This window comes from Periplaneta americana, chromosome 1 (genome assembly GCF_040183065.1).
Source record: "Periplaneta americana isolate PAMFEO1 chromosome 1, P.americana_PAMFEO1_priV1, whole genome shotgun sequence".
Classification (NCBI taxonomy): domain Eukaryota; kingdom Metazoa; phylum Arthropoda; class Insecta; order Blattodea; family Blattidae; genus Periplaneta; species Periplaneta americana.
The window spans coordinates 22,489,270-22,515,082 of record NC_091117.1 but is presented as its reverse complement, the minus strand read 5'-3'; the positions used below and the strand labels follow the sequence as shown (position 1 = coordinate 22,515,082).

At 36.0% G+C, this 25,813-nt stretch overlaps 1 protein-coding gene across 1 annotated transcript in view; it reads left to right on the top strand.

Annotated features, from left to right (window-relative positions):
• LOC138715350 (zinc metalloproteinase nas-5-like) overlaps nt 1-22,941 on the top strand; it is a 201,066-nt gene extending 178,125 nt beyond the window's left edge. Inside the window, exons 3-5 of the mRNA XM_069848210.1 lie at nt 1,338-1,652; nt 4,736-4,869; nt 22,322-22,941. Of these exons, the coding sequence (XP_069704311.1) occupies nt 1,370-1,652; nt 4,736-4,869; nt 22,322-22,600 (696 nt within the window). The 5' untranslated portion in view covers nt 1,338-1,369 and the 3' untranslated portion in view covers nt 22,601-22,941. The remainder of the gene's footprint in view (nt 1-1,337; nt 1,653-4,735; nt 4,870-22,321) is intronic.
• The last annotated feature ends 2,872 nt before the right edge of the window (nt 22,942-25,813 follow it).

The window sequence follows — 25,813 nt, the reverse complement described above, 5'->3', positions numbered from 1 at the left end:
CTTTTATTTTTCTTTTCTCTTGTACAGAGGAGGGACCATCTTGCTTGCACTGCACCTGAGGCTTATTGTGCTTACCACTCCTATTCTGTGAATGATTTTTTTTTGTATGTTATTTTACGACGTTGTAACAGCATCTTAGGTTATTTAACGTCTGAGTGAGATGAAGGTGATAATGCCAGTGAAATGAGTCTGGGGTCCAGCACTGATAGTTACCCAGCATTTGCTCGTATTGGGTTGAGGGAAAACACCAGAACAAACCTCAACCAGATAACTTGCCCCAACCAGGATTCGACGCGGTAACTGTTACCCCACAGGTGTGGACTGTGTGAATGATTGGGTAGAAAATCACTTCAGCACATTGGGAACTACAAAATGAGACAGATGTGTTATAATGAAAATAATAATAGGAGTATACTATTGGTAGATACATCATTATCATCATCATCATCATCCATTCTCACAATTTGTAGTCCTTTGAAGAACTGTTACGATTTACCAAATTTTTCCTTCTACTGTTTCTTAGGACGTCATAACGACCTTTTTCCTGTTGGATTACACTTAATTCAGGATTCCTCTTGGTATTCGATTTACGTGTTGGATTCAGTTGGCTCCATATTGATGTATGTGATCGTGTTTATCCCAAATTAATTCTAGACCACAGCTGATTACAGGGACAATTTTCAGTAGAAGAGAACCATGGCAATGTCCAGTGAGATCATAGTGATGTTTCGAATATAGCTTTTGTTATGACTGCAGGTCTGTCCTGTATATGAATGTGGTATGATGTTCTTGTTAATTTTATTGTAAAGTGATCTCTAATATATTTGAAGGAGTTGACAATTTCAAGTTGTGGGTGTGTGTAAATTACTGAATTCTCTTTTGCAAGCCTGCCCCCTTTCTAAAAATCATCTTAACTCCTTCCTTTCATTTATACAGAAGTGATTTCTGTCTTCCCATTCTCTCAGAGCATTCAAGGCTCTTTAAAGATCCTGTTTATGTGGCAATACCAGAAACCTATCATCAGATTTTCATTATTAAAATTACCAAGACTACGGATATTGTCGGTTTTGTTTTCCACAGCCTTTTCCACAGGATATTTTCAGTTTTGATATAGGTTCACGATACATTTATATACAGCGTAATAAAACGAAAATTTTGACGTATTATAAGTACCGATATATAATTCATTGTAGCCAAAAATGAAGGTTTTCGCCTTTGATTCTAATACCCCGAATTTAGTGCAGTGTTTTTGGGTTTCATTATCACGTTGAACAGCATACAACTCTGGAATCATACTTGGAAATAACTTAGACCCTTATCTGTTTTCATTGTTTCAGCTCAAGAAGAGAAGGCTAAAGTTAAAACTGGCATGCAAGGAATTGAAAGTAAGACATGCGTGAAATTCGTGCCACGCACAAATCAAGCTGATTACATTGAGATTAGGCAAGTTCCGCAAATGGGCTGTGGAGCCATGGTGGGACGTCGCCCTGGGAGGGGCACCCCAATGGAAGTAAACTACCAAGCACCTGAATGTCTGCAGTATACTGCGACAATACAGCATGAACTGCTGCACGTGTTGGGACTATTCCACGAACAGGCACGCCCTGATAGAGACGATTACGTCACAGTGCTCTGGGATAATATCATACCAGGTACTATTGTCAGACCATCGGATCTATGCCCCTTCAGCACTGTCGTCGTTCTTGGAAAAGTTAGCACCTCTACTCATCCCATTCCACCTGTTTCTCTCCCACTACGTCAAACAGCAGGCCACGAACCTTGCCGAATAGGGATGTTGCCAAACTTCCGTCAAACAGTGTCATGTCTCTTGAATATTGCTTATAATACTGTAAGGTTAATTATTACTTATTCATAATTTAATTTAAGTAGGTCTAATGACGCTGATTGACGTATGCAAAATGCTATTACTTGCTTAATAATATTTCTTTCGCCACTCCGTGCTACAGTATTCATGTTGAGTTGACAACACTGGACTGCAAGTGCAAATAAACTGTCCCGCAAGAAGGCTCAAAATTGTGAGTAGTGGGGGAGAGAAAGAGAGATGGATAGAAAAGAGAGAAATAGGAATACAGGGAGAGAAATGAATTGCCGAGGCTGAAAAGGAATTAAGGTTCAGTTCGCATATCTTACAGGGGCACAGATCCGATGGTCGGACTATACAACACAAAAAGAACTGATTTTTTTTTTTTTAAGTTTGGACTCAATTTCTCTCTATAATAATAATAATAATAATAATAATAATAATAATAATAATAATAATAATAATAATAATAATATAGGACTCGTAGTTAAAATATTATCAAGATTTATGCAGTCAAAAAACCTCCCCTCTTATGATGCAGTGGAAATTTAGATACAGACCCCATCTCACTGGAAGAATTTTTCACAGTCCTTGAAAGCATAAAGAGCAATAAAGCACCAGGCAAAGACTCTATCAACATAGAACTTTTCAAACATGCAACTCGACCATTTTTGTTAAGATTCCTTAATTTCCTAAATATGATTTGGATTAGTGCAGCACTACCTAGTAAAGGTAAAAAAGGTAAAGGTATCCCCGTAACATGCCATGAAGGCATTTGGGGGGGCATGGAGGTAGAGCCCCATGCTTTCCATGAAAGAATGAGGTGGTGTGGTCGGCACCACGCTCTGACCGCCTTTTACCCCCGGGAAAGACCCGGTACTCAATTTTATAGGAGGCTGAGTGAACCTCGGGGCCGTTCTGAAAGTTTGGCAACGAGAAAAAATCCTGTCACCACCTGGGATCGAACCCCGGACCTGTAGTAGTTGGTCGAAATCTATTGTGATACCTATTTACAAGAAAGGAGACAGAAATGACTGAAATAATTATAGAGGAATTAGCATATTAAATTCTGGTTGCAAAATTTTTCCCAACATAGGCTAATTAAACACAAAAACACAAGTTAAATGGATATTATGAGGACATCTCAGGGAGAACAGAATGAATATAGGAAAGGGAGATCATGTTGTGAAGGGTATTTTACAATGAAACTTTTGATAGAAAAACATCGTGAATTTAATATAGACATGCATATTGCATTCAATGACTTCAAGACAGCTTTTGATAAAGGAAACTGCGACACTCGGTAATGAGTTTTGGTTCCACTCGGTAATGAGTTTTGGAATAATATTCTGGGGGAAATTCCACAACAGTATATTCCTACTACAAAAAAGAGTAATTAGAATAACAGTGGGTGCCAAATCTAGGGAATCGTGTAGGACAATTAAAAAAAACTACAAATAATGCCCATGGCTTGTCAGTATATTTTTTCATTAATAAACTTCCTCGTATGTAATCGCGAAAACTGTGACTAATGCAATTTCATACCATAAATACCGGTATGCATAAAAAATGACTTTCATACGCCATCGGCAAGTCTATTGTGTTATCAAAAAGGAGTGCATTATATGGCAGTAAACATTTTTAATAGCCTCCCTATGAATATAAAAAATGAAACTCAAAACATAAGATTATTTAGGGTCAAATTAAAGAAGTACAGCACCTAATTTCTGACGTCTTTTATTCTGTAGATGAATTCATGACATTGAACAATGGTTCATAAATATTTCTATGTTATAGTAAGTATTGATACCAGTACTAAAACTTTGTGTTGTACTAGTAGACTATATTGTAAAACTCTTCTGTATTTATTTCAACTAGACTTTGTCTATAATGAAGACTTTATAGTACTATTAAGATTTTTTTATTTATTTATTTTTTTTTTCATTTGACATGTTCCATATTCTAGCTGGGAAGCAATGTACGAATAACATGGAATTTAAATATAATACAATACAATACAACAAACGGTTAGAAATATTGGCATGTGACTGTATTTCAAACATTTTTAACGTATACAAAGAAACAGCTATTTCTGTTAAAGTTGATAAGGTACAGTAAACTACCGATATCAAATTGACTTGAAATTTCTTTTGGAGTTAGACAGGGATACCCACTTTCACCTCTTTTATTGAACATTTATATGAATGGAATAATACTTGAGTTTAGACTTACAAGACATGGACATATAGTTATCAATCGAAATTAATATTTAGATACACTCACAGATGATTTGGTCTTATTAGCTATTTCTGAAGATGACCTACAACGATCAGTCTATAATTTAAAATTAATTGCTGACAAATTTTACATGGAAATCTCCACTGACAAAACTAAAATAATGGCTTTCTGTGGCAAAGAACCAGTACCAAGTAAGATATGTATTGGTATATAATATATACTGGTACATACATTTAGAAAGAGTTCATGAATTAAATTATCTTGGTTTTAAACTATAAAGAGAGAACGATTGCCTTCGTTAAAGGATTGTTGGTCACTAAATGTAACTCTCTTGCTCCGTGTTAGTGAAATGTATGCTGGATGCTAGTTGTAAATTTCCCACGTTTCTATACAAATTCACTCTCGCATATCATTCAATGAACTGGGTGTTTATCACTTGACATGCGATTGATTGTCCTGTAGCAATCCTACATTGTTCTGATCTCACTGACATGTGGCCACAACATGTATATAACCAGTGCCAATGAAATGACTGTAAGGAGAGGTAAAAGAAATAAAGGAAGACAGAAAAAAGAAAATAATATTAGCGACATGATTAAAGAATTAAATGATTAGGAAACGTGTAAGAGGTATAATGTTGTTTCATTTTCTTGACAGATATATTTTTTATTTCAGAATTTAAAACTAACTTTGCCCCAGCACCCAAACATATTGCTACAACATATGGTATTCCCTATGATTTCAAGAGTCTCATGCATTATCCAAACACTGCTTTCTCAAAGAATGGGCAAAATACTATCGTAGCAAAGGTATGTATATTTATTATATAGGAAGGAATGAATTCCTATTTTCTTGTTGACAAAAATCACATTTGATGAGTTGCATATGGAGTATGGTATATATCCCTGTATGACTTTATGATTTCATTTTAATAAATGTTATCTCAATTTCTGATAACATTAGCCTACATCTGTCCCAAATAACCTTAAAGAGGAATCCACATGTAATCGAGTTCTAAGTCGTGATACGATTCATAAATTAATTAATAAATTTCGGGAAACTGGAAGTTTCAAGATAATAAGTGAGGAAGGCGATGCGCAGCATTCACAGAAGAAACTCTTGATGACATTATCATTAAAAGATAAAGTATACAAGACGAATCCATACACCTTAGACCAGGCCTGCACAAGCTTTGCACTCTCCGAGCCGGCTCACAGCTCACGAGTGGAATGCAGATATTGGCTGTGCTCTGTTTAAGGGTGGACTGGAAGAAGGGGTGATCTCGTACAAAATATACACAAAAGGAAGTACTATTACGAGTGCTTATGAAATGAATTCCCGTTCAGTGTTTGCAAAACTATCTTGGACTATTATTAATTAATAAAGAAATATTTATTTTACAGAAGTAACAGTAATTTTATACCTACTTAAATGCACAATATCTTTTGTTATATTTTTATTTATCAGTACATCAAAACGAGGTTTTATGCTGTTGGCAGCTGAAAGGAACAGTAGCCTACTGATCGTAACGAAACATCAGTTACAGATGTTCAATGCCTGCCTTTATTAAAGTTGATTATAGAAAACAGTTGCTCACAAATATAAATGTTGAGCCAAACACAGCAATCATTTTCACAGCCAGCCTGTGTAGTCGTGGATATTATTGCTAATGTTTAGTCTTGTAAAACTCAACCAGGCTAGTAGTATTATTCAAACGATCTTTAGCCCTTAGGTCACATTGAAGATCAATAAGTTCGAGCTGTAAATCGCTAAATGTTAAATGTTATGTTCCGTCTTTTAGATTCCTCCATACTGTACTGTAGCAGTAGGTAAGCAACGTGAAACAGTTACTAAGAATAGGCCTACACACTGCACTCCACTAGATAACTGAGTGGTCGTTTCCCCCTCCTCTACCTATAGCAAGTCTATGTCATTCTGACGTATCTTCCTCTCTGTTTCGGCGAGCGGTAAACACCGCTCTCCCGCTCCGAAGGAGCGCACGCGCTCGTTGAGCGCTATTTGTGCAGGCCTGCCTTAGACGAATTGAAGGATAACATCCCCCTAGAGAACTAAGAAAGGTGACAGGTATTTTCCTAAGCTGATGCCAGAAATGTGTTCAAAATGGAGGCAAGCAGTTTCAGCATCTTCTTACTGAGTAGGCCTACATAACTTTTAAAGGGCATTAGAATTTATTAGGCAGTCACTTTAGCATAACAAGTAACTGCTGAACCAGAGTCTCGTGTATTGCCCGGCTGGCAGGAAGCGATAGCTTATTGGCTGGCACAATCCCTGCCGCAGCTCTGGTCAGACAATAATTGGATGACCCAGTACAGTTCATTATAAGTTATTAGTCAACTTTTTTAAGAGTAGCTCTACAGAGACGTTTATTAGAAGTTCAGCTGTTGTCTAAATATTGTACCAGTATGTAGCAAAAGGTAAAAGGTAAAGGTATCCCCGTAACATGCCATAAAGGCACTTGGGGGGCATGGAGGTAGAGCCCCATGCTTTCCATGACCTCGGCACTAGAATGAGGTGGTGTGGTCGGCACCACGCTCTGACCGCCTTTTACCCCCGGGAAAGACCCGGTACTAAATTTTATAGGAGGCTGAGTGAACCTCGGGGCCGTTCTGAAAGTTTGGCAACGAGAAAAAATCCTGTCACCACCTGGGATCGAACCCCGGACCTTCCAGTCCGTAGTCAGCTGCTCTACCAACTGAGCTACCCAGCCGCCCACCAGTATGTAGCCCTACTATTATTTTGAATAAATTTTATTCAGCTTCCTCCAAGTGAAGGCTGCCTAGAACACAAAGCTTACCATAAAATTGTTGGTTTTTTTTTTTTAGTAAATGGTATCACACAATTATAAATAATTGAAGACGACTAAACAAAACATCATTAATTCCAGAAGAAACATAGTATTTCCTAGTATCTATATGCTATCAGGTGATCACAGTCGTCTATTCAGCACTAGTTGCAAGACCCAACTTAAGTGAGCAGATCATCATAGGAAAGAGATCAATCTAGTTAAGTGTAGAGATGGTTTCTTAGGATTTTTACAGATCCCTTCACTGCAGACATAGATACTTCAGTGACAAGACAAATCAATATTTTATTATATTAAACTACTTAAGTAAACAACTATATTCAAAATGCAACAACGTCACTATTCAAAATTAATAAATTTAAAGGAAATCAATGCAAAAATAGTAATAAATATTCACGCGAGTGACCCAAAGAACAAGAATTAATACCAAAGAGTTTGTTCTAGACCAAACTGCTTCCAAAAATGCGCGAATATTTTTGTTAAGGTCCCTCTAGCCCCAATCAGTAATCCAATAACTTCGATCGACGTTAGATGATATATGATATGATATGATATGATATGATATGATATGATATGATATGATATGATATGATATGATATGATATGATATGATATGATATGATATGATATGATATATGATATGATATATGATATGATACCGTAAAATGGGGTGACTTTGAACGCTGAGGTGACTTTGAACAGTAATTTAGCGCATTTCTAAATTAATTGCTATACCCAATTGCGAAAAAACTGTTTAAATTGTCAATAAATTAGTTCAGTTTCTTCGCAATTGGGTACAGCATTTAATTTAGAAAGGCGCTAAATTACTGTTCAAAGTCACCTCGGCGTTCAAAGTCACCCCACTTTACGGTATATGATATGATATGATATGATATGATATGATATGATATGATATGATATGATATGATATGATATACAGTAGGCCTACTGGTAGGTTAAGTGATGCCGGCAACTTATTGTGGAACAAATTTCCCATCAAATGTGAATTTTTGTCGGCAATCCCTTTTCTGAATACTATATATGAATGTGACAATCATTTTTTTATATATTGTTATGTTAATTTTTGTTTGTTCTTGACAAATACTATGGTTTTATACGCATAGAGAGAGTACAGGGTACCTAGCCTACATTTTATTAGTGATACCGGTACAGAAATTTAGACAAGTTTCTCTACCGTATGATCCATGTAGCAGCCTATATTATTCTGATGCATTTCTTTTGTATAACAGCCTGTTTATGTTACTAGTAAATATAACAAGCAGAATAAGTGATTTAAAAGTTGCAGTTTTGATTTTCTAAAAATAATTGTAGGCCTAATATTTTCACGGAATGTATGTGTCCCACTGAAGTCCCCTCCCGGAGATTCGAATAGGAGATTATTACTCCGGAATTTGGGGAAATTTTAGAACACGGACTGCACCTACCAAATTATGTCTTAAAATACTAAAAAGAGCAGATTTGTCTGCGTTTGTCGAATGCGCATCATTATATTTACGAAAAGGCACTCTTCAGTGCCAATAATTTATTTTGTGTGCACAAGGTTGGAATTTTGAAGTAAGAGGGAAAGGGTGCAGTCCGTGTTCTGGAGTTTATCCCGGAATTTTTTTGCTTTGAGAAGCATTTCGTCAGCAGTTACAACCGTTTATTAATGGACACCTCAGACTGATTGTACTTTTTAATGAACTTTGTACTGTATGTATATATGTAACGTGTGTGTGTGTGTGTGTGTGTGTGTGTGTGTGTGTGTGTGTGTGTGTGCATGCGCGTGTGTTTTTTTATTGTCATCAAAATTATATACAATTTGTGTATCATTTGTTAACGGTGGTCCTGTTATATTTCTGTTTTCCAAGAAACCAACCTTAACTACATTTTACTATTAATAACTAGGCCTATATATTCTATACTACGTACAAACATTCTAGTTATTTCTTAACAAACACTCTTTCCCTTTAATAAATATTTCTTTATACATATGTTTATACCTTAGTTTTCCCTTCTTACTTTTTCTTTACTATATACAAAAATTTTCCGAGTTTCCTCAATTTTCTTCCATTTACTGTTCTATACAATTTCCTGTATGTCTTTTCTACATTTAGTTTTAGTAATAGCTCCTGGATAAAAATTTGTTTTGTTCTTTCATTTTCTGAACAAGATAGTAGAATGTGTAACGTATCTTCTTTTAATTACATCTCCTCTTCTATTTTTCAATCTCCAAATTCCCAATCTCCACCATCCTTTCTTCCCTGTTGTTAACTTTTGTATATTCTTCCTGTCCCCATATGATTTTCATTTCTTTGTAATATATTAATGATTTTAAACTATTTAAATTAATAAACATTTCCTGTCTCACTATCGCGTTACTCCTCTCCATTATAATTGTACCGGTACCTATGATATTTATACCGGTATTAATTTCACCAATTTATTGCCATAACCAATTTAGTCATAACTGCTTACTTTATTTTTTAAGGCCGTGTCTCAAAGCTACATTTTCAGCTGAAGTGAACTAGATTGTTGACTAAATAGCCGGATGTGATGTCAGAAGTCATGATCCAAAGCTACATAGTGCATAGCAATCAAGTCCGTAGTAGCTAGTAACCGAAAATGCTTGTTTGATTGCTGACTTGTTCACTAAACAAACATAGATACTTCATCAGCAAGTGGAGTTATGAAGTTTGAAAATGCTTTGGAAGTGAAATAATGTAAATATAATGTAGAATAACGTGTTAACTTTGAACACTGGCATTGTTATACCGGTACCTTCTGTACAATATTTTAAACATTATTGTAATATATTAAGTCCTTATCTTTTCCACATAACTTTTAATGAAACTGCATTAGGACACTGCCTTCTTAATTCAGTTCTGCACTGTGATGTCATAGTTTTTAGAAAAATAGTCTGTGAAGAAGGCCATGTTTCAAGCATACATGTTCAAAACTCCCTAGTGTGTAGTTTACAAGTCACCTAATTGCTAGCCACTAGTGTGTAGTATGAACTTGAGCTTTGAGACACGGCCTTAGTTTTCATCGTTTGTAGGAATCTTAAACATATTTTCAAGATATCATTTTCTTCTTTCTCTACAATATAACCTAAAAATTTAATTTCCGTAACTAATATTGTTCCCCTACTATCCTCCATCCCCATTTTCAATCTGGCAGCTATCTAAGAAATATAGTAGGATATATTCCATTCCCAGACAATATTCTGTTGTCCCCTTTTTTCTTAGTACCAGTACTTCACATTAATTATAAAAGCATGTTCAGCATTTTGTATCAAATATACCGGTAACTAATATTACACACACAGAACAACCATTATTGTCTTGTGTATACCAGTACCATTAAAATGAACAGTATTAGTGAGGTGTTTATTAAAATGTTATCACATCATGCAGAAACACCAGCTATTGTTTGTCTTATGTTAGTCTGAAAATAACAAGGGGCACCAAGAGTGTTCAGACAAGGCTTTAGACAGTTACTAAGTTCCTGGAATATTAACAAGATGAACAAAGAGTACCGGTACCTGTAATGTTATAACTAAACATACAAATTAATACTGATCTGCTGTTGGATATTAGCATCCTTTGTAAATAGCTGTTCGTGTTTTCCTCTTTCAGAATGATAGTTCCCTCGTTTTGGGACAGTTTGATGGACCTACAGAATACGATTTAGAGAAGATACGCAGGCTGTACAATTGTGCATCAGCTCAGAAAGGGAAACAAAAGTCTAAACATCAGTTACTAAGTGGATTAATTTCAAAACAAAAGAAACATTGATACTTCATAACCATACAATCTTCAATACAATATTAAAGATACAATGTTACACATTTTTCGAATGGAAAAAGAAATTGTTTTATATCTTTCACAAGATTCATCATAATCATTGACATAATAGTCCATTAAGAGATTGCTTAATGCTTTGACATCATCATCTGTTATCTTCTCTTGGTCAGTCGTTATTCCTGGTATCAGTGACTTTTGTGTTATTACCAAAAAACATTTCATAATGATTATTTCAGAAATCTGAAGATATAATTTAAGGCACAATATTAGTATGTAGGCCTGTGTGAGAGTAAAATACTGAGATACGTTTAAACTAGTCCTTATATAAAAAAATAGGCCTCTACTACTGTTGGTCACCATAGTTTCATTTAAGAACTAGAAGATATACGCAGTGTATTATATTAATGGTAGGTATACGGTATTATTACAGATTTTAAAGAAAACAAAAGTACGGAAAAGCACCAGCAGAACTATACAAACACGTGAGCTCGATTTCGAAGAAAATTTATTATGGTACATGTTATAAACAAAATTTATACAAGCGGAATATTACCATATGAATGGAAAAACAGTATTCTTATGCTTTTATTTAAGAAGGGTGATAAACAAAGAATGGAAAATTATAGAAGAATGAGGTTTATGAATGCTTGTTAATATATAGAAAAATATTAAATGAGAAACCAAACGCTTGCTCAGAAAATTTGCTTCTAGAAAGTCAAAAGAGTTTTCGAAAAGGAGGAACCTCCATTGACACATTGTTTTGTATGAAATTATTAATAAACGAAATAAGAGAATTCAAATCAGAAACTCTTATAATTTTTATGGATTACGTAAAAACATTTGATAAGGTTAAAAGAAATATTTTGTTTATTACAGTAAATTAAAAGAAAATAATATTCCAAATAAAATATTACAAAATATAATTCAGATATGGTATATAGCGAAAATAAAATCTATTTATTTAATTTAATGCCCAGACAATTGCAGCATCGGCTGGAACAACGTTGTAAGTTACATTTGGTAAAATTTACAGGAGCGGCAAAAATGTGTACACGTACAACGTTGTTCTTATGGGGTAGCAAACTTTTGAGTGGACAAATTTCACGTTCTGCATTGATGGACAGTTGCAAGCCAAAGAGTATAGCAAGGTAACATGGCATACAACATTATTACACGGAAACACTCCGAATGAAAATTTTGTAACTTACAACGTTGTTCCAGCCAACGCTTCAATTATCTGTCTCAAATAAAATTAAAAAAAAAAAAAAAAAAAAAAAGAAATATATGATTAAAATACAATCAACAGAAGGGTCAGACAAAGTTGGTCACTGTCACCTACAGTGTTTAATATTTTACCTATATAAAATTATAAAAAAGTGAAACCAAGTTAAAATAACAAATCAATCAAAATTGGAGATAATATCATACCGGTAGTAAATGCAGTCTTATTCGCGGGTGATCAAGCGAAAATTGCGAATTCTGAAGATAATTTAAAGAAAGAAATACTGGTATTCACCTTAAGTAACTTAGCAACCGAATTTGAAATGGAAATATCAACAACAAAATAAAAAAAATACCAGTAATAGCTTTCGTCAGTACAAATCCAGTGAGAACAAAATAATAAAAGTAATAGTACCGGTAAATGATACCGGTGACTGTTTACAACATATATATAGCTTCAAATATGTAGAGTACCATAGATATAATTCAAAATCTCTCAAAATTCATATACAATTTTAGAAGTTTCTGAACAACGCAATAAAACCCAACCTTATACAAAAATCTCTGCTATATGGCAATGAAATCAGAACGATGAAACAAAAAGACTGCAGTCAGCTAACAAGCAAACTTTCTCATGGGGGCAGATAGAAAAGTTATTTTTTTTTCTTTCACCATGTTAATAATGTCAAAAGAAGTACTTATACAAATTTTGGCCACTCGACCGTAATTACGAGAGCCGTAAAAAAATAAGTTCGCCAGGGGCTGTTAACAGAAAGAAAAAACAATTTCATTGGAAAAATTTATTGAAACAGACACAGCAATTTTTTAGCTATTTTTCAACACATTCCCCATCGGAATTGAGACATTTGTCATATTATGGGATCGACAGAGGTGCAGTTGGCTGTCACACACTGGTTTTGATCTCAGGCGGCTGATTTCTATGACACAAGGATACAAAAATTGATCCCATGGAATGACAAATGTCTCAATTCCAGTGGGGGATATGTTGACAAATAGCGCAACAACTGCTGTATCTGTTTCAATAATTCTTTCCATGCATTGTACTTCTTTTCTGTAAACTGCCCCAGGAAAATCACTTTCTGGACAGCCTCGTAATTGCGGTCGAGTGGTCAAAATTTCCATAAGCACTTCTTTTGACGTTATTAACATGGTGGAAGAAAAAAATTTAACTTTTTTATCTGCCCCCATCAGAATGTTTGGTTGTAAGTTGAGGTTTTTCTGAAAAACAACAGGTTAGTATTAGTCAGTATTAAACTGAAATACAGTATCTACTACTGAACTACTTGTATTTTATTTTCCTCGCAGCATAGTAATTTTTACGTACCTTTTTTTTTTTTTTGCATACAGATATTATGTTGAACATTCTGTTTAAGTAGATGCACAGTCTTTTTTTTTTTTTTGAAGTAGACACACAATCAGAATAATTGGTTGGGACCCTAGCATCACCATATCGATATTTGTATGAAGAATCGATAATACGGTTATGCTCAGAGATAATTGCGATCGAAAGCTGTAGTCTGTTTCTATTATCCGGTAGGTTACTCGAGAAAAAATGGGACATTTTCCCATCCTGAAAAAATGTTTTTGGGACGGCGGGACTTTTTGTAAAAAAAAACGGGACTGTCCCAGGTAAAATGGGATGAACGGTATCCCTACCATATAGCTAAAACAAGTAAATTTATATAAGTTAATAACAATTAAAACACTATGTGATGTGATGTTACACAGTGAAAGGGAGAAGAGTTCGAGGCAGAAGAAGATATCATATGATACAAGACATTAAGATATACGGTATGGATCATCTGCGAAGACTAAGAGGAAGGTAGAAAATAGGAAAGACTGAAGAATGTTGGGTTTGCAGTGAAAGACTTGTCCTTGGGCAGAACACTGTGAATGAATGAATGATTGATTAATGTGTTTTGTGGCACAAAAACGTTGTGTTATAAATTGTGAGATCTATCTAAACATATTGCTTTTTACTCCCAATTTTTGTAGCTTGTTTAAAAGGTTATGTCTCCAGACTGTATTGTAGGCTGCTTGAAAATCAACTTAGACTTCTAGTATTTCATGTTTGTTATTGAAAGAGTGTTTTATATCTGCACTGAGTCTAAGAATTTGTTTCTTTGTTGAGTGTACCGATAATTCTAGAAATCCAGACAGTCGATGTGATATAAGATTTTTAGATTCCAAATACCCTACCAGTTAAGTCTATTGGAGATCATTCTCTCCACTGTTTTCGCTATTATGCTTGTTAATTAAATTGGTCTGTAGCTTTTTACATCTTTAGCTGGCTTACTTTTCTTCAAAATAGGTATTATTATGGCTTTCTTCCAATCATCAAGTATTGAATCCCTCCAGGCATGATTATAGAATTAAATAAAATAAAAACATGTATTTTTCAGTAAAAAAGCCAGTTGAATATAAAAGGAATGGGAAGTATTAAAACAGGTATGGACATTCTTTTCAAAGAAGTTACATAAAAAAAGAAAGACCCAGGTCTTAAGGAAGGTGACGAGTGAAATTTTGGTCATTTTCAGTCAAAAATCGCACTTTCGTTTTCTTGTAAAAATGAATCAGCAATCTCTTACTTATATGTTGAGCAAGTTTCAATGCTCTGCAGCAATCGAAAGCATAAAAATTACGCAATATATAAATGGCTGCACCTTTTAACTTCAATTCCATGCAAATTTTACAAGCTGTTTTCTCACACTTTTTTTTTCAGCAAATTTCGTCAGGTTTAAAGTGTAAAAGGCTCTTACAATTTTAATGGTAGAAACATGAAATTTTCATTGCATGATCTATATACTGTGGTTAACAAAACAGCATATGGGTTTTATGATTAAATGAATACTTTTTGAAATAAAAAATGAAATATTTATAGTGGCAATGGAAAATTTCTATTTTTAGGCATGCAGTACTTACTTACTGGCTTTTAAGGAACCCGGAAGTTCATTGCCGCCCTCACATAAGCCCGTCATCGGTCCCTATCCTGAGCAAGATTAATCCATTCTCTATCATCATATCCCACCTCCCTCAAATCCATTTTAATATTATCTTCCCATCTACGTCTCGGCCACCCTAGAGGTCTTTTTCCCCTCTGGCTCCCAACTAACATTCTATATGCATTTCTGAATTCGCCCATACGTGCTACATGCCCTGCCCATCTCAAACGTCTGGATTTAATGTTCCTAATTATGTCAGGTGAAGAATACAATGCGTGCAGTTCTGCATTGTGTAACTTTCTCCATTCTCCTGTAACTTCATCCCTCATAGCCCCAAATACTTATTTGAAGGACTTGTAACAAGCTGTTTTTTTACGGTGATGGGTTGTTAGCCCTTCGCCCAGCCCCCAAGCTGGAGGACCACCCCTCATCAGCTGTCCGCGACTGCTTATTCAATATATTCACAGCTACCCTCCATATCTGGAGGCCGTCTCCTCGATCCGCAATCTGAGGACGCGCCATGCCGTGGTGATAGGGACCCACAATACATGCAGTGGTTATAGAAATTCTTTCCCTCTTTTGTAGTAAGGATATAAAAAGAATTGATGCGTGATGTTTTTATAAATAAGTTATGCCACTGGTCTTGAAAAAAAAATTTCAAATATTTTACTCAAAAATTGAGCGACACATTTCATTTTGAAATAAGCAGATTTTTCAGAATATTTCTGTTAATAACTCAGAAACAAATTGACTCACAGAAATGAAACTTCATCACGTCATTATCTATCACACCGTGATTATGTATACAAAAATCAAGGACGTAGTTTGAAAAATGTAGAAAATAGAAATTTCACGCATTACTCCCCTTACGGGGAGACAGAGGTGAAATTTTCGAACAAAACTGAAGAAAAAATGAAATTTGGTTTTTTTCCATTTTTATTATCTTTATTTTGATATTCCGATATTAGTTTTTGATTTTGTTCCCTTAAGTTCCCTTATCATCCAGTCTGCTGTCAAAAAATCTGAAAGTTAGAATTTATAAAACAGTTATATTACCGGTTGTTCTGTATGGTTGTGAAACTTGGACTCTCACTCTGAGAGAGGAATATAGGTTAAGGGTGTTTGAGAATAAGGTACTTAGGAAAATATTTGGGGCTAAGAGGGATGAAGTTACAGGAGAATGGAGAAAGTTACACAACGCAGAACTGCACGCATTGTATTCTTCACCTGACAATTAGGAACATTAAATCCAGACATTTGCGATGGGCAGGGCATGTAGCACATATGGGCGAATCCAGAAATGCATATAGAGTGTTAGTTGGGAGACCGGAGGGAAAAAGACCTTTGGGGAGGCCGAGACGTAGATGGGAGGATAATATTAAAATGGATTTGAGGGAGGTGGGATATGATGATAGAGACTGGAATAATCTTGCACAGGATATGGACCAATGGCGGGCTTATGTGAGGGCGGCAATGAACCTTCGGGTTCCTTAAAAGCCATTTGTAAGTAAGTAAGTAATTAAAAGTATGAAATTAAAATCAAGATAACTGTATTACTATATTATTCCCATAATAAACTAATACTTATCATTATTTATATACCTTCTCTGAACATATAAATAAAAAGAAATATTGAAAATTTCTTACAATATGGTGCATGAAGCATTTTATATCAAACGATATAAAGTTTTATAAAATTATTAATATTTACAGAATTATTGTACTTAGAAAGTTGAAACTTGGTATGTCCATTACTAATAACATACTTAGTATCCATGATCAATTTCAAACAAATCGGATAAATTTTGTGGATTTTGAAATATTCACCTCTGCCTCCCCTTACGAAAACACATTTTCAGGACCATATTTTTATGGAAGTTTTTCAATGTTTTATTTTACACCAATTTGCATATCGATGCATTCTGAATATAACAAAACGTGTCGAGAATCGAAGCTGACATACAGACTGAGCTGAGGTTAATGAAGTGGGATATATATGTTATATTTCCTTGACCTGGGGCCAAGGATCCGACATTTCCTGACACCGAAATGTGCACTTCGCAAGACCAACCACTCCCGTCACGAGAAATTGCGTAAGGAGCGAGAGAAAGCGAAAGACAAGGCTCATTCTGCAGACAGAGACAGCTGCGGTGTGTCGGGACGGAATCTTCCAGTCTGCCAGGTACGTGTTCGATACCAACAGCACAACGACAATAATAATAATAATAATAATAATAATAATAATAGTAGTAGTAGTTATTATGAGAGGTGGGTCTTCCATATAAGTATCATTATCGATCTATACTTATAGTGAAAGCATTCGATACTACTTCGATATACTGTGCTTTATTTATTTATTTTTTGGACGAAACCTACCGCTGTCTTTTACATGCCTCGTAAGTTGACATAACATCAGGGGTGCAGTCGTAAATAAAAGAGTACCAGAGCGCTTCGCGAAAAATTTATTATTATTATTATTATTATTATTATTATTATTATTATTATTATTATTATTATTATTATTATGGTAAAACTCTGACAAGCCGCTCTTCAAAAGGCCGTATGAAAACCGCATATTACAGGGACTGCGTACTGCTAAGCGGGTAGGTATTCTAATTTTGACTTATAAGTTGTAGTGCCCAATGTTCGTTCCCTTGCCTAAACTCGTCCCCCACGGTTTTTTACCCTATAACGTGTCGCAAAGTAAAGGGTCAAGTAAAAGGTTGGGGTATTGTACGGCATGTAAAATGCATCTGTTCTTATACCAAAATTTAAAGTGTTGTAGAAAAAAATTAACAGGATCGAGTATGTAGGCTTAAGTGCACAGGTAAATATTGCATTTTAATTGTTTCACTAAGTAGGATATGTATTTAGAAACAGGCCGAACTCCTAATTTTATTCTTTATGCAGCTGATTTTTTCTAATAAACTAAGGGGCGTTGACAGCGAAAAAAATGTCATGCTATAATAATAATAATAATAATAATAATAATAATAATAATAATAATAATAATAATAATAATAATAATAATAAATATTGAACACTTTAACAATGTCCTGTTGGATGCGGGAATAATCGTGTATTATTGTCAATCCTCGCTAAATTCTATGTTTCCCTTGAGTCGTAACTTGTAAAATTTTCCAAAGCACAGTCAGCATGTCTGGTCGTGAAACGATTGGTCCCGGGTTCGAATTCCGGTTGGGACAAGTTACCTGGTTGGGTTTTTTCTGGGGGTTTTCCTCAACCAATTGAAGCAGAATTACTTGGTAACTTTCGGCGTTGGACCTCGGACTTATTTCGCTATCATTAATTCACATATTATCATTATTCCATATCATAGCCCGGGTTAAGTTCAAGGAGCGGCGTGCTGTACTTGTACAGTACTGCAGGATGATTATATTTGAATTTAATTTATGAACTTTTACTGCGCTGATACTACAGGGACATCATTTTATTTTTACCAACATTTCTAATATTAACCTGGCTATACCTTTGGATCAACGATTAAAAACAGGAAACACCGTTTGCTACCCCCTTCCACGACTGGAGTTCGATGATACTGGCGTAATATACAAAAATATCACTTTACTAGGTATAGGAGGGAAGAGAAGTAGTTCATCCATTTATGTAAACTAGGAAATATCGCGATTTTGAGTTTGATAATTTTCATTAGGTTTTGTTTAATCAAAATACAGTACAGTATTAACAATGAGTGTTTTTACTCACGAACTGAGCTGTCCATACGGACGTATTCATTATGCAGTGTATATTATACTGTCTACCAGCACATCAGCGTACACTATAGAGCAGGGGTCGTCAGCACAGAGCACGCAGGGGCTAGCCTCTCTTACCCGCGGAAAACGCAGTGCACTAGAGTGCACTCCGTAGCTGCTAGCGGATATGCTCTCTATCTCTCCCTGTTGCACGACAGTGCACACGGGACAGCACCGCGTACCCTTTGCACATTTCAGCGAGTGCTGACGACCACTGCTGTAGAGGATGAAGTTAAATTGAAAAAATAATCATAATATGGATATTTAAACACATTTTTGAAAATGGTGGCCGTTCATTTCGATACAAGCTTTAGTTCTAATGTGCATATTATCGCACTATAGACTATTGTACGTAATTCCAATTACCAGGTTCGTACTTCGTATCAGTAACTCATGTTGAAATAATTCTGTACCTACTCTATAAAAGAGACCTTACGTACTGTAAATTCAATCTTCACTTCCGCCCGATCCGAAAACATAAAATTACTCAGATATGCTATCTACTGTCCGTCCAAGTGGTTACGTAGACGTCCAATTCCTAACAGAAATTAATGTTCTCAGAAAAGAGCTAAGACAGCCCAGCCACTAGCATTTACAGAGAGGCGAGTAGAAGCAGGTGGGGGGAAACCGGGATGCGACGTAAGCAAATGGAAAATGATGCAATATTGAAAGCTCTTTCGTCACTGGAAAATGCGAACATATTTTTGGAACGTACTGTTTATTATGACCGTAAGGCTACTATGACTGTATATGCGGTCTTGGATCTGTGTGGAGGACGGTTGAACTTCATTAGTAGAAGGGGTGGGAGTGAAGTACATTAAAAAAACTCAGGTACAATAAAAATTGAAGTAAAAATAAAATGATGTCCCTGTACTTCACTCGGCATTCCGTTGTCTTTTTTAAGTTCAATACACGCTTTAATATCTCTCGTCATATCGTGTGTTTGTTAGGATCTGTGGGTATATCAGAAGGCCGTTTTCACTATAGTTGAGTTCCTGTTTCTATTATGTGTTGTTGATGTTTTGTGTCCATGTAACCCAATGAATATCGGTATTTAACCTATAAATATCGGTATGAAAATACCGGTTATCGACGTATTTTACCGGTAAAAATAAAGGTTTTAATAATATCATTTATACAAATTTAATGCTAACGGTATAGGTTAAATAATACCGGTATTATATCGAATCCTAAACAATTTCGGTATTCTATCACTGGGCCTAACTACTAATAACATTAGCATTCTACTGAGTTTCACAGTCTTGATATAGTAGGCACTTGAAATTCTGCAGAAACGGGTGGCCATACTTATAGTCCGGGTCAGCTTACTCTCGGTTCCCCAAGTAAAGAACCCTGGCCTCACACCACTTCTGCACAGATGACAGTGATTGACAGGCCAGTTAGGGGAAGCTGTTGCCACGTTTGCTCTTGGCTGGACTCTTTAAATGTATTTTCTTTTGCAACTGGTTGGATTCTTTCAAAAATGGAAAATTCACAACACAGCATTCTCAGTGGTCTCCTGGCGGTATCTTTGTCCACAGTTTCACTAATTGGGGGAGTGTGTCGGTCAGATTTATGGCTTCCTGAACCCAACCCTGCAACGAAGGTTCTTTACTTGTGAAACCAAGAGTACTCTTGGTTTCACAAGTAAAGAACCTTCGTTGCAGGGTTGGGTTCAGGAAGCCATAAATCTGACTGACACGCTCCCCCAATTAGTGAAACTGTGGACAAAGATACCGCCAGAAGACCGCCGAGAATGCTGTGTTGTGAATTTTCCATTTTTGAAAGAATCCAACCAGTTGCAAAAGAAAATACATTTAAAGAGTCAAGCCAAGTGCAAACATGGCAACAGCTGAAAGTTTTAGCAAGTTTACTTCCTCTAACTGGCCTGTCAAACACTGTCATCTGTGTAAAAGTGGTATGAGGCCAGGGTTCTTTACTTGTGGAGCCGAGAGTACTTCATACCCTAAGGGTGAAACCTAACCATTTTTCCCCCACTACTACATATGCTAGGGGATTGTGGTGGTTTTCTAGTTTGCAGGATGAATTTTCTTTTGCCAACTTCGTTTCGAATTTCGACACTCACAAATACTACAAATGGTAGTGATTTAGTAACTGGTATGTTGGCAGCTGAGGCAAATATCGATAATATTTGTCGGTACTGGAGTTCCATGAAATTAAAATTGTATATATTTCTGAGCCTGTTACTGTAAGCTAGTGAAATTTGAAGATTACTAATAATTAATTATTATCAGTATTATTATTAATACATAACAGTTATTTTATGTGTTGCGTTGTGGTTATAATTCAAGACTATAGTCAGATAAGTTTTCGGAGTGAGTACTAAAATTTCATGTGGTCAAACAAAATACATTTTCAGGTCAGGTCTCGTGAGTCAATTGTTTAGTCAACCAAAGAATTTCGTATTGCCAGGCAAAATACTTGACATGTTGATCCATTTTGTTTTATAGTTTGCCTACGAAAATATGTTACAAATTATTGAATTATTTAGAATAACCTTCCAACATAAAGTACGGTATGTAAATAAGTCATTTAGTACGAAGGATCGTGTGATATCTGGTAACAGTTGGCAGTGGCGTAGCATGCAATTTTGTGCAGGGGAAGCTAACTCAAGTTGTCTTTCATGCAATATGAGAAAACGTATTACAAAAATATAGTCTTAAAATAAATAGTAGTCAATTTCAAGTCAGCAGTCGAAGATTGGTTGGAACATCGTAAGTAACACCAATAAGGCATGACCTCAAATGATACGTAGTAAAATATGATTTCACGGTTTACACATATCTCTAACAAATAGACACGTATACGTATAACATTAGCTCACGCCCTGTCATACTTAGAGCAATCACAATATTAGTATCATTACGTAAGTATGCGTCTGTCTTCTAGTTGTGTCCTTGATTGACAGCAAGAGAGTCGGTCATTTGTTTTTTAAATCACACTTTTGTTCGTAAGTCAGTCTTGATAATAGAATTTTCCTAAAAAAAAATCAAGTAAATTGGTGTCAGGAACTGTTATTTCGCTCATTATTTATTATATCAGCCACAATACACACTAACACTTCAACTGAACACAACTGACGAAAAGGGATAACTCGGAAACTACTTGTTTAAAAATATGTTAAAGCTAGCTTCTTGCGAGCCTTGCAACTAGGGTAGTTTAGTTAGAAAGGGATTGAAAATCTGTGGGGTGGATTACACGGAAGAAACCAGTCTGCTTGGAAGCTGGTGTGTGCAGGCTTCTTGTTTACTGCTGCATCATAAATCATCCTGGGCTGCCGCATCACAATATTTAACGCGTAAATATAAATTCTATTAAAATTAATAAATAATTTTCTCCATAAACTGCAGGTTTATTATGAAATTATTATTAACTGGGGAAGCTAAGCTTTTTAGCTTACATTGACGCTACGCCACTGACAGTTGGCAACACTGACAAGACAGCAATATTTGCTGTTTAGGAACTGTTCTTATGTGACCCTCACTATAGTGCGTGGAAAGATGTATTTTACATTAATAAAAATGAAAGAGGTAAATAAACTCGTGTCTGTGATTGTTAGACAGCGTAAGAGAGATACAAAACTTGGCTTCACACTTACACTACAGTACTTCAGTACCTAATATTACAAAGTTACCGGTACCTCGTTATTACAGATGCTGCTGCTGTTGTGGTTCGCGGCGGCGGTGACGCTGGTGGTTAGGGCGGCGCCCTACGACCCAGAGGACCCCAAATTGGAGTCGGTGTTGCCGCCAAAGGGCACGTTTGAGGCGTTCTATCAGCCCGAGGTGGACAATGTGCCGAACGGTTCCGCCAGACCTGCGCACAGTCACGGTAGCTTCTTCCAGCATCGAAACCCGGCGCTTGTCGACGCCAAGAACGCAGCTGCTTATGGCTACCGCTTCGACGGAGGACGCCGATTTAACTACAACTGAGAAAGAAATTACAATCAGTGTCTGGTTGCTATGGTAACCAAACTGAAGAGTGTGCAATGAAATCTTTTGAAATTAGTAATTTTTCTTCGACTTTAATTTGTGATTTTGGAATATGATATGGTCTTGCAGGGATTCTCAAAACATGACAGCGTGAAAATAAGACAATGTGTCTTCTGTGACAGCCGGGATTCCACTTCACTCACTCCTGATTTGTGTCGTTATTAAATATTTAAAAATAGAGCGGAGGTTACAAAGAACGCCTCTTAAATATAAATGGAAGTAATTAACTTGCTAAAAGAATATCATCTGTTGCATGAAGACGTAATAACAACATATAAAAATAAACAAAATATATTTTTAGATACGAGATTGAATTCATAAATTATTTTGTCACTGATAGCGAAGCAACTTGTCATTAATCTATCTCCTCATCAAATCTTACCTAATCTTTTCACTGACAATAAAGCTGTTTGTCACTGGACAGTGGACTGACTGTTATTAATCTGTCTCCTCTTCAAACCTTACCTAACACTGTCGCTGAAAATGCAACTACTTGTCACACTATTTCTCACTGACATTGGGTCAACTCGTCATTAATCTATCCCGTTATCAAACATTACCTAATCTTGTCACTGAAAATGGAACTATTTGTCAATCACTGTGGGGATACTATTAACTTACAATAGGTCAATTTTATTTATTTTACTAGGTTATTTTACGACGCTTTATCAACAGCTTAGGTTATTTAGCGTCTGAATGAGATGAAGGTGATGATGCTGGTGAAATGAGTCCGGGGTCCAGCACCGAAAGCTACCCAGCATTTGCTCATATTGGGCTGAGGGAAAACCCCGGAAAAACCTCAACCAGGTAACTTGCCCCGACCGGGAATCGAACCCGGGCCACCTGGTTTCGCGGCCAGACGTGCTAGCCGTTACTCCACAGGTGTGGACACAATAGGTCAAGTTGTTATTAATCTATCCCCTTATCAAACATTACTTAACCTTGTCACTGGAAATGCAACTACTTGTCACAGACTGTGAGGCTATTTCTAACTGACATTGAGTCGAACTCATCAATAATCTATCCCATTATCAAACATTACCTAATCTTGTCACTGGAAATAGAACTACTTGTCAAACACTGTGGGGCCACTTCTGACAGTAGGTCAAGTTGTTATTAACATATCCTCATCAAACCTTATTTAGTCTTGTCGCTGGTAATTGAACTACATGTCATATACGTCTCACTGATAGTGGGTCAACTCATCATTAATCTAGCTCATCATCAAACCTTACCTAACATTGTCAGTGGAAATGGAACTACTTGTCGTCACAGACAGAGGGGCCACTTTCTCACTGACAGTGGGTTAACTTGTCATTAATATATCTCTTCATCAAACCTTATCTAATCTTGTCACTGGAAATAGAGCTACTTGTCACAGACTGTGGGGTTAACTCTCATTGACAGTGGATCAAGTTGTCATTAATCTATCTCCTCATCAAATCTTACGTAATCTTGTTACTAGAAATGGACTACTTGTCACAGACTGTGGGGCTACCTCTCACTGACAGTGGGTCAATCTGTCATTAATCTATCACACACCAAACCTTACGTAACCTTGTCACTGGAAATGAAACTACTTGCCACATACTGTGGGGCTACTTCTCACTGACAGTGAGTCAACCTGTCATTAATATATTCCCCATCAAACCTTACCTAATCTTGTCACTGGTAATAGAACTAATTGTCACAGATTGTGGAGCTACATGTCACTGACAATGGATCAACCTGTCATTAATCTATCCTCTCATCAATCCGTGCCTAACTTTGTCAATGTAAATGTAGCTACTTGTTGCTAACAGTGGGAATACTTGCCGCTTACAAAGTTTTCATTACTTCCCCTGTCTACCCATACACATACATACACACACACTTCAGTAAAGACATTTCATCTGCAGCTGTTGGCAACACGCAAGTAGGCTCACTGTTAATCAGCAGAAACAATAAAAAGAAAAAATTAATGCTTGAAGATGAATCGTGCTGTATAAAGGTTTACTAACAATGAATTGAGTCCAGATTCTGAAGTTACCTAGCGTACTATGTGAAACATTTCTCTGTGGGAAATTGTATCACAAAATTTATTTCCTGTGCTTTCAGTTCTTCAAATCTCGATTAGTCAAGGTAGAATATATTACAGAAATACTCCAGTTTTCTTTGCAATTGTTCCACGACTTCTTTGTAATTGTCAATATTATCACCGGTGCTATACCAAAAGGAAAAATGCTGCACTGTGCAATAAACAGGATTAATAATAAAACTGTTACAAAAAACTTTTTTACTTGGTTATTTAACGAAGCTGTATCAACTACTGGGTTATTTAGCGTCGGTAGAATTGGTGATAGCGAGATGGTATTTGGCGAGATGAGATCGAGAATTCGCCACATATTACCTGACAATCGCCTTACGGTTGGGGTAACCCTCGAAAAGAACCCAACCAGGTATTCAGACCAATCGGGGATCGAACCCACTTCCGAGAGCTACCACCTGAGCTACGCCAGTGGGAACCAAAATTTTCAATTTTTGTACGCAAACGAAACATCTTATGTGATGTAATTATTAGAAACAATTTCTCTTTCCAACATCACGATTTGTATAGTTGTATAGTATAAACAGAGCAAAAAAAAAAAGTTCGTGTAGCCGCCATGATGGCCCTAAGCAATGCATATTTTCGTAAGATAACATTCACAGGGTATTTAACATTTTCAGTTACTTCTCTTGCACAAACCTCCAAAATATGATGGTGAGGAAAATTATTATGAAATTACTTCAATATAGCTATAGTTCAAAAACATGTTGAAATCACTTTTAATTGTATCTCCATTACGGTGCTAACAATAAAATAAAAAAAATGTAACATGCAAGTTTTTAAGAGAACGCTGCTTCGTAATTGCCATTTAAAATTAATTGTTATATTATTACTTGATATCTGAATCCCTGAAATCTCCTCTTTAAAATTATGTGCCAACTAATCATGATTGTATTAAGACACCCATATAGGGTAAAGGTTGCTAATACCACAGTCTAGTATATACAGTCACGAAGCTTGAGTTGTGAGGGTACTAGGACCAATAGACTGTGCCGGTACTATTTCGCATTGTCTGTAATGAGGCGATATTAGCGATCCTAGTGGTTAGCAACTATCTATGGATGCCT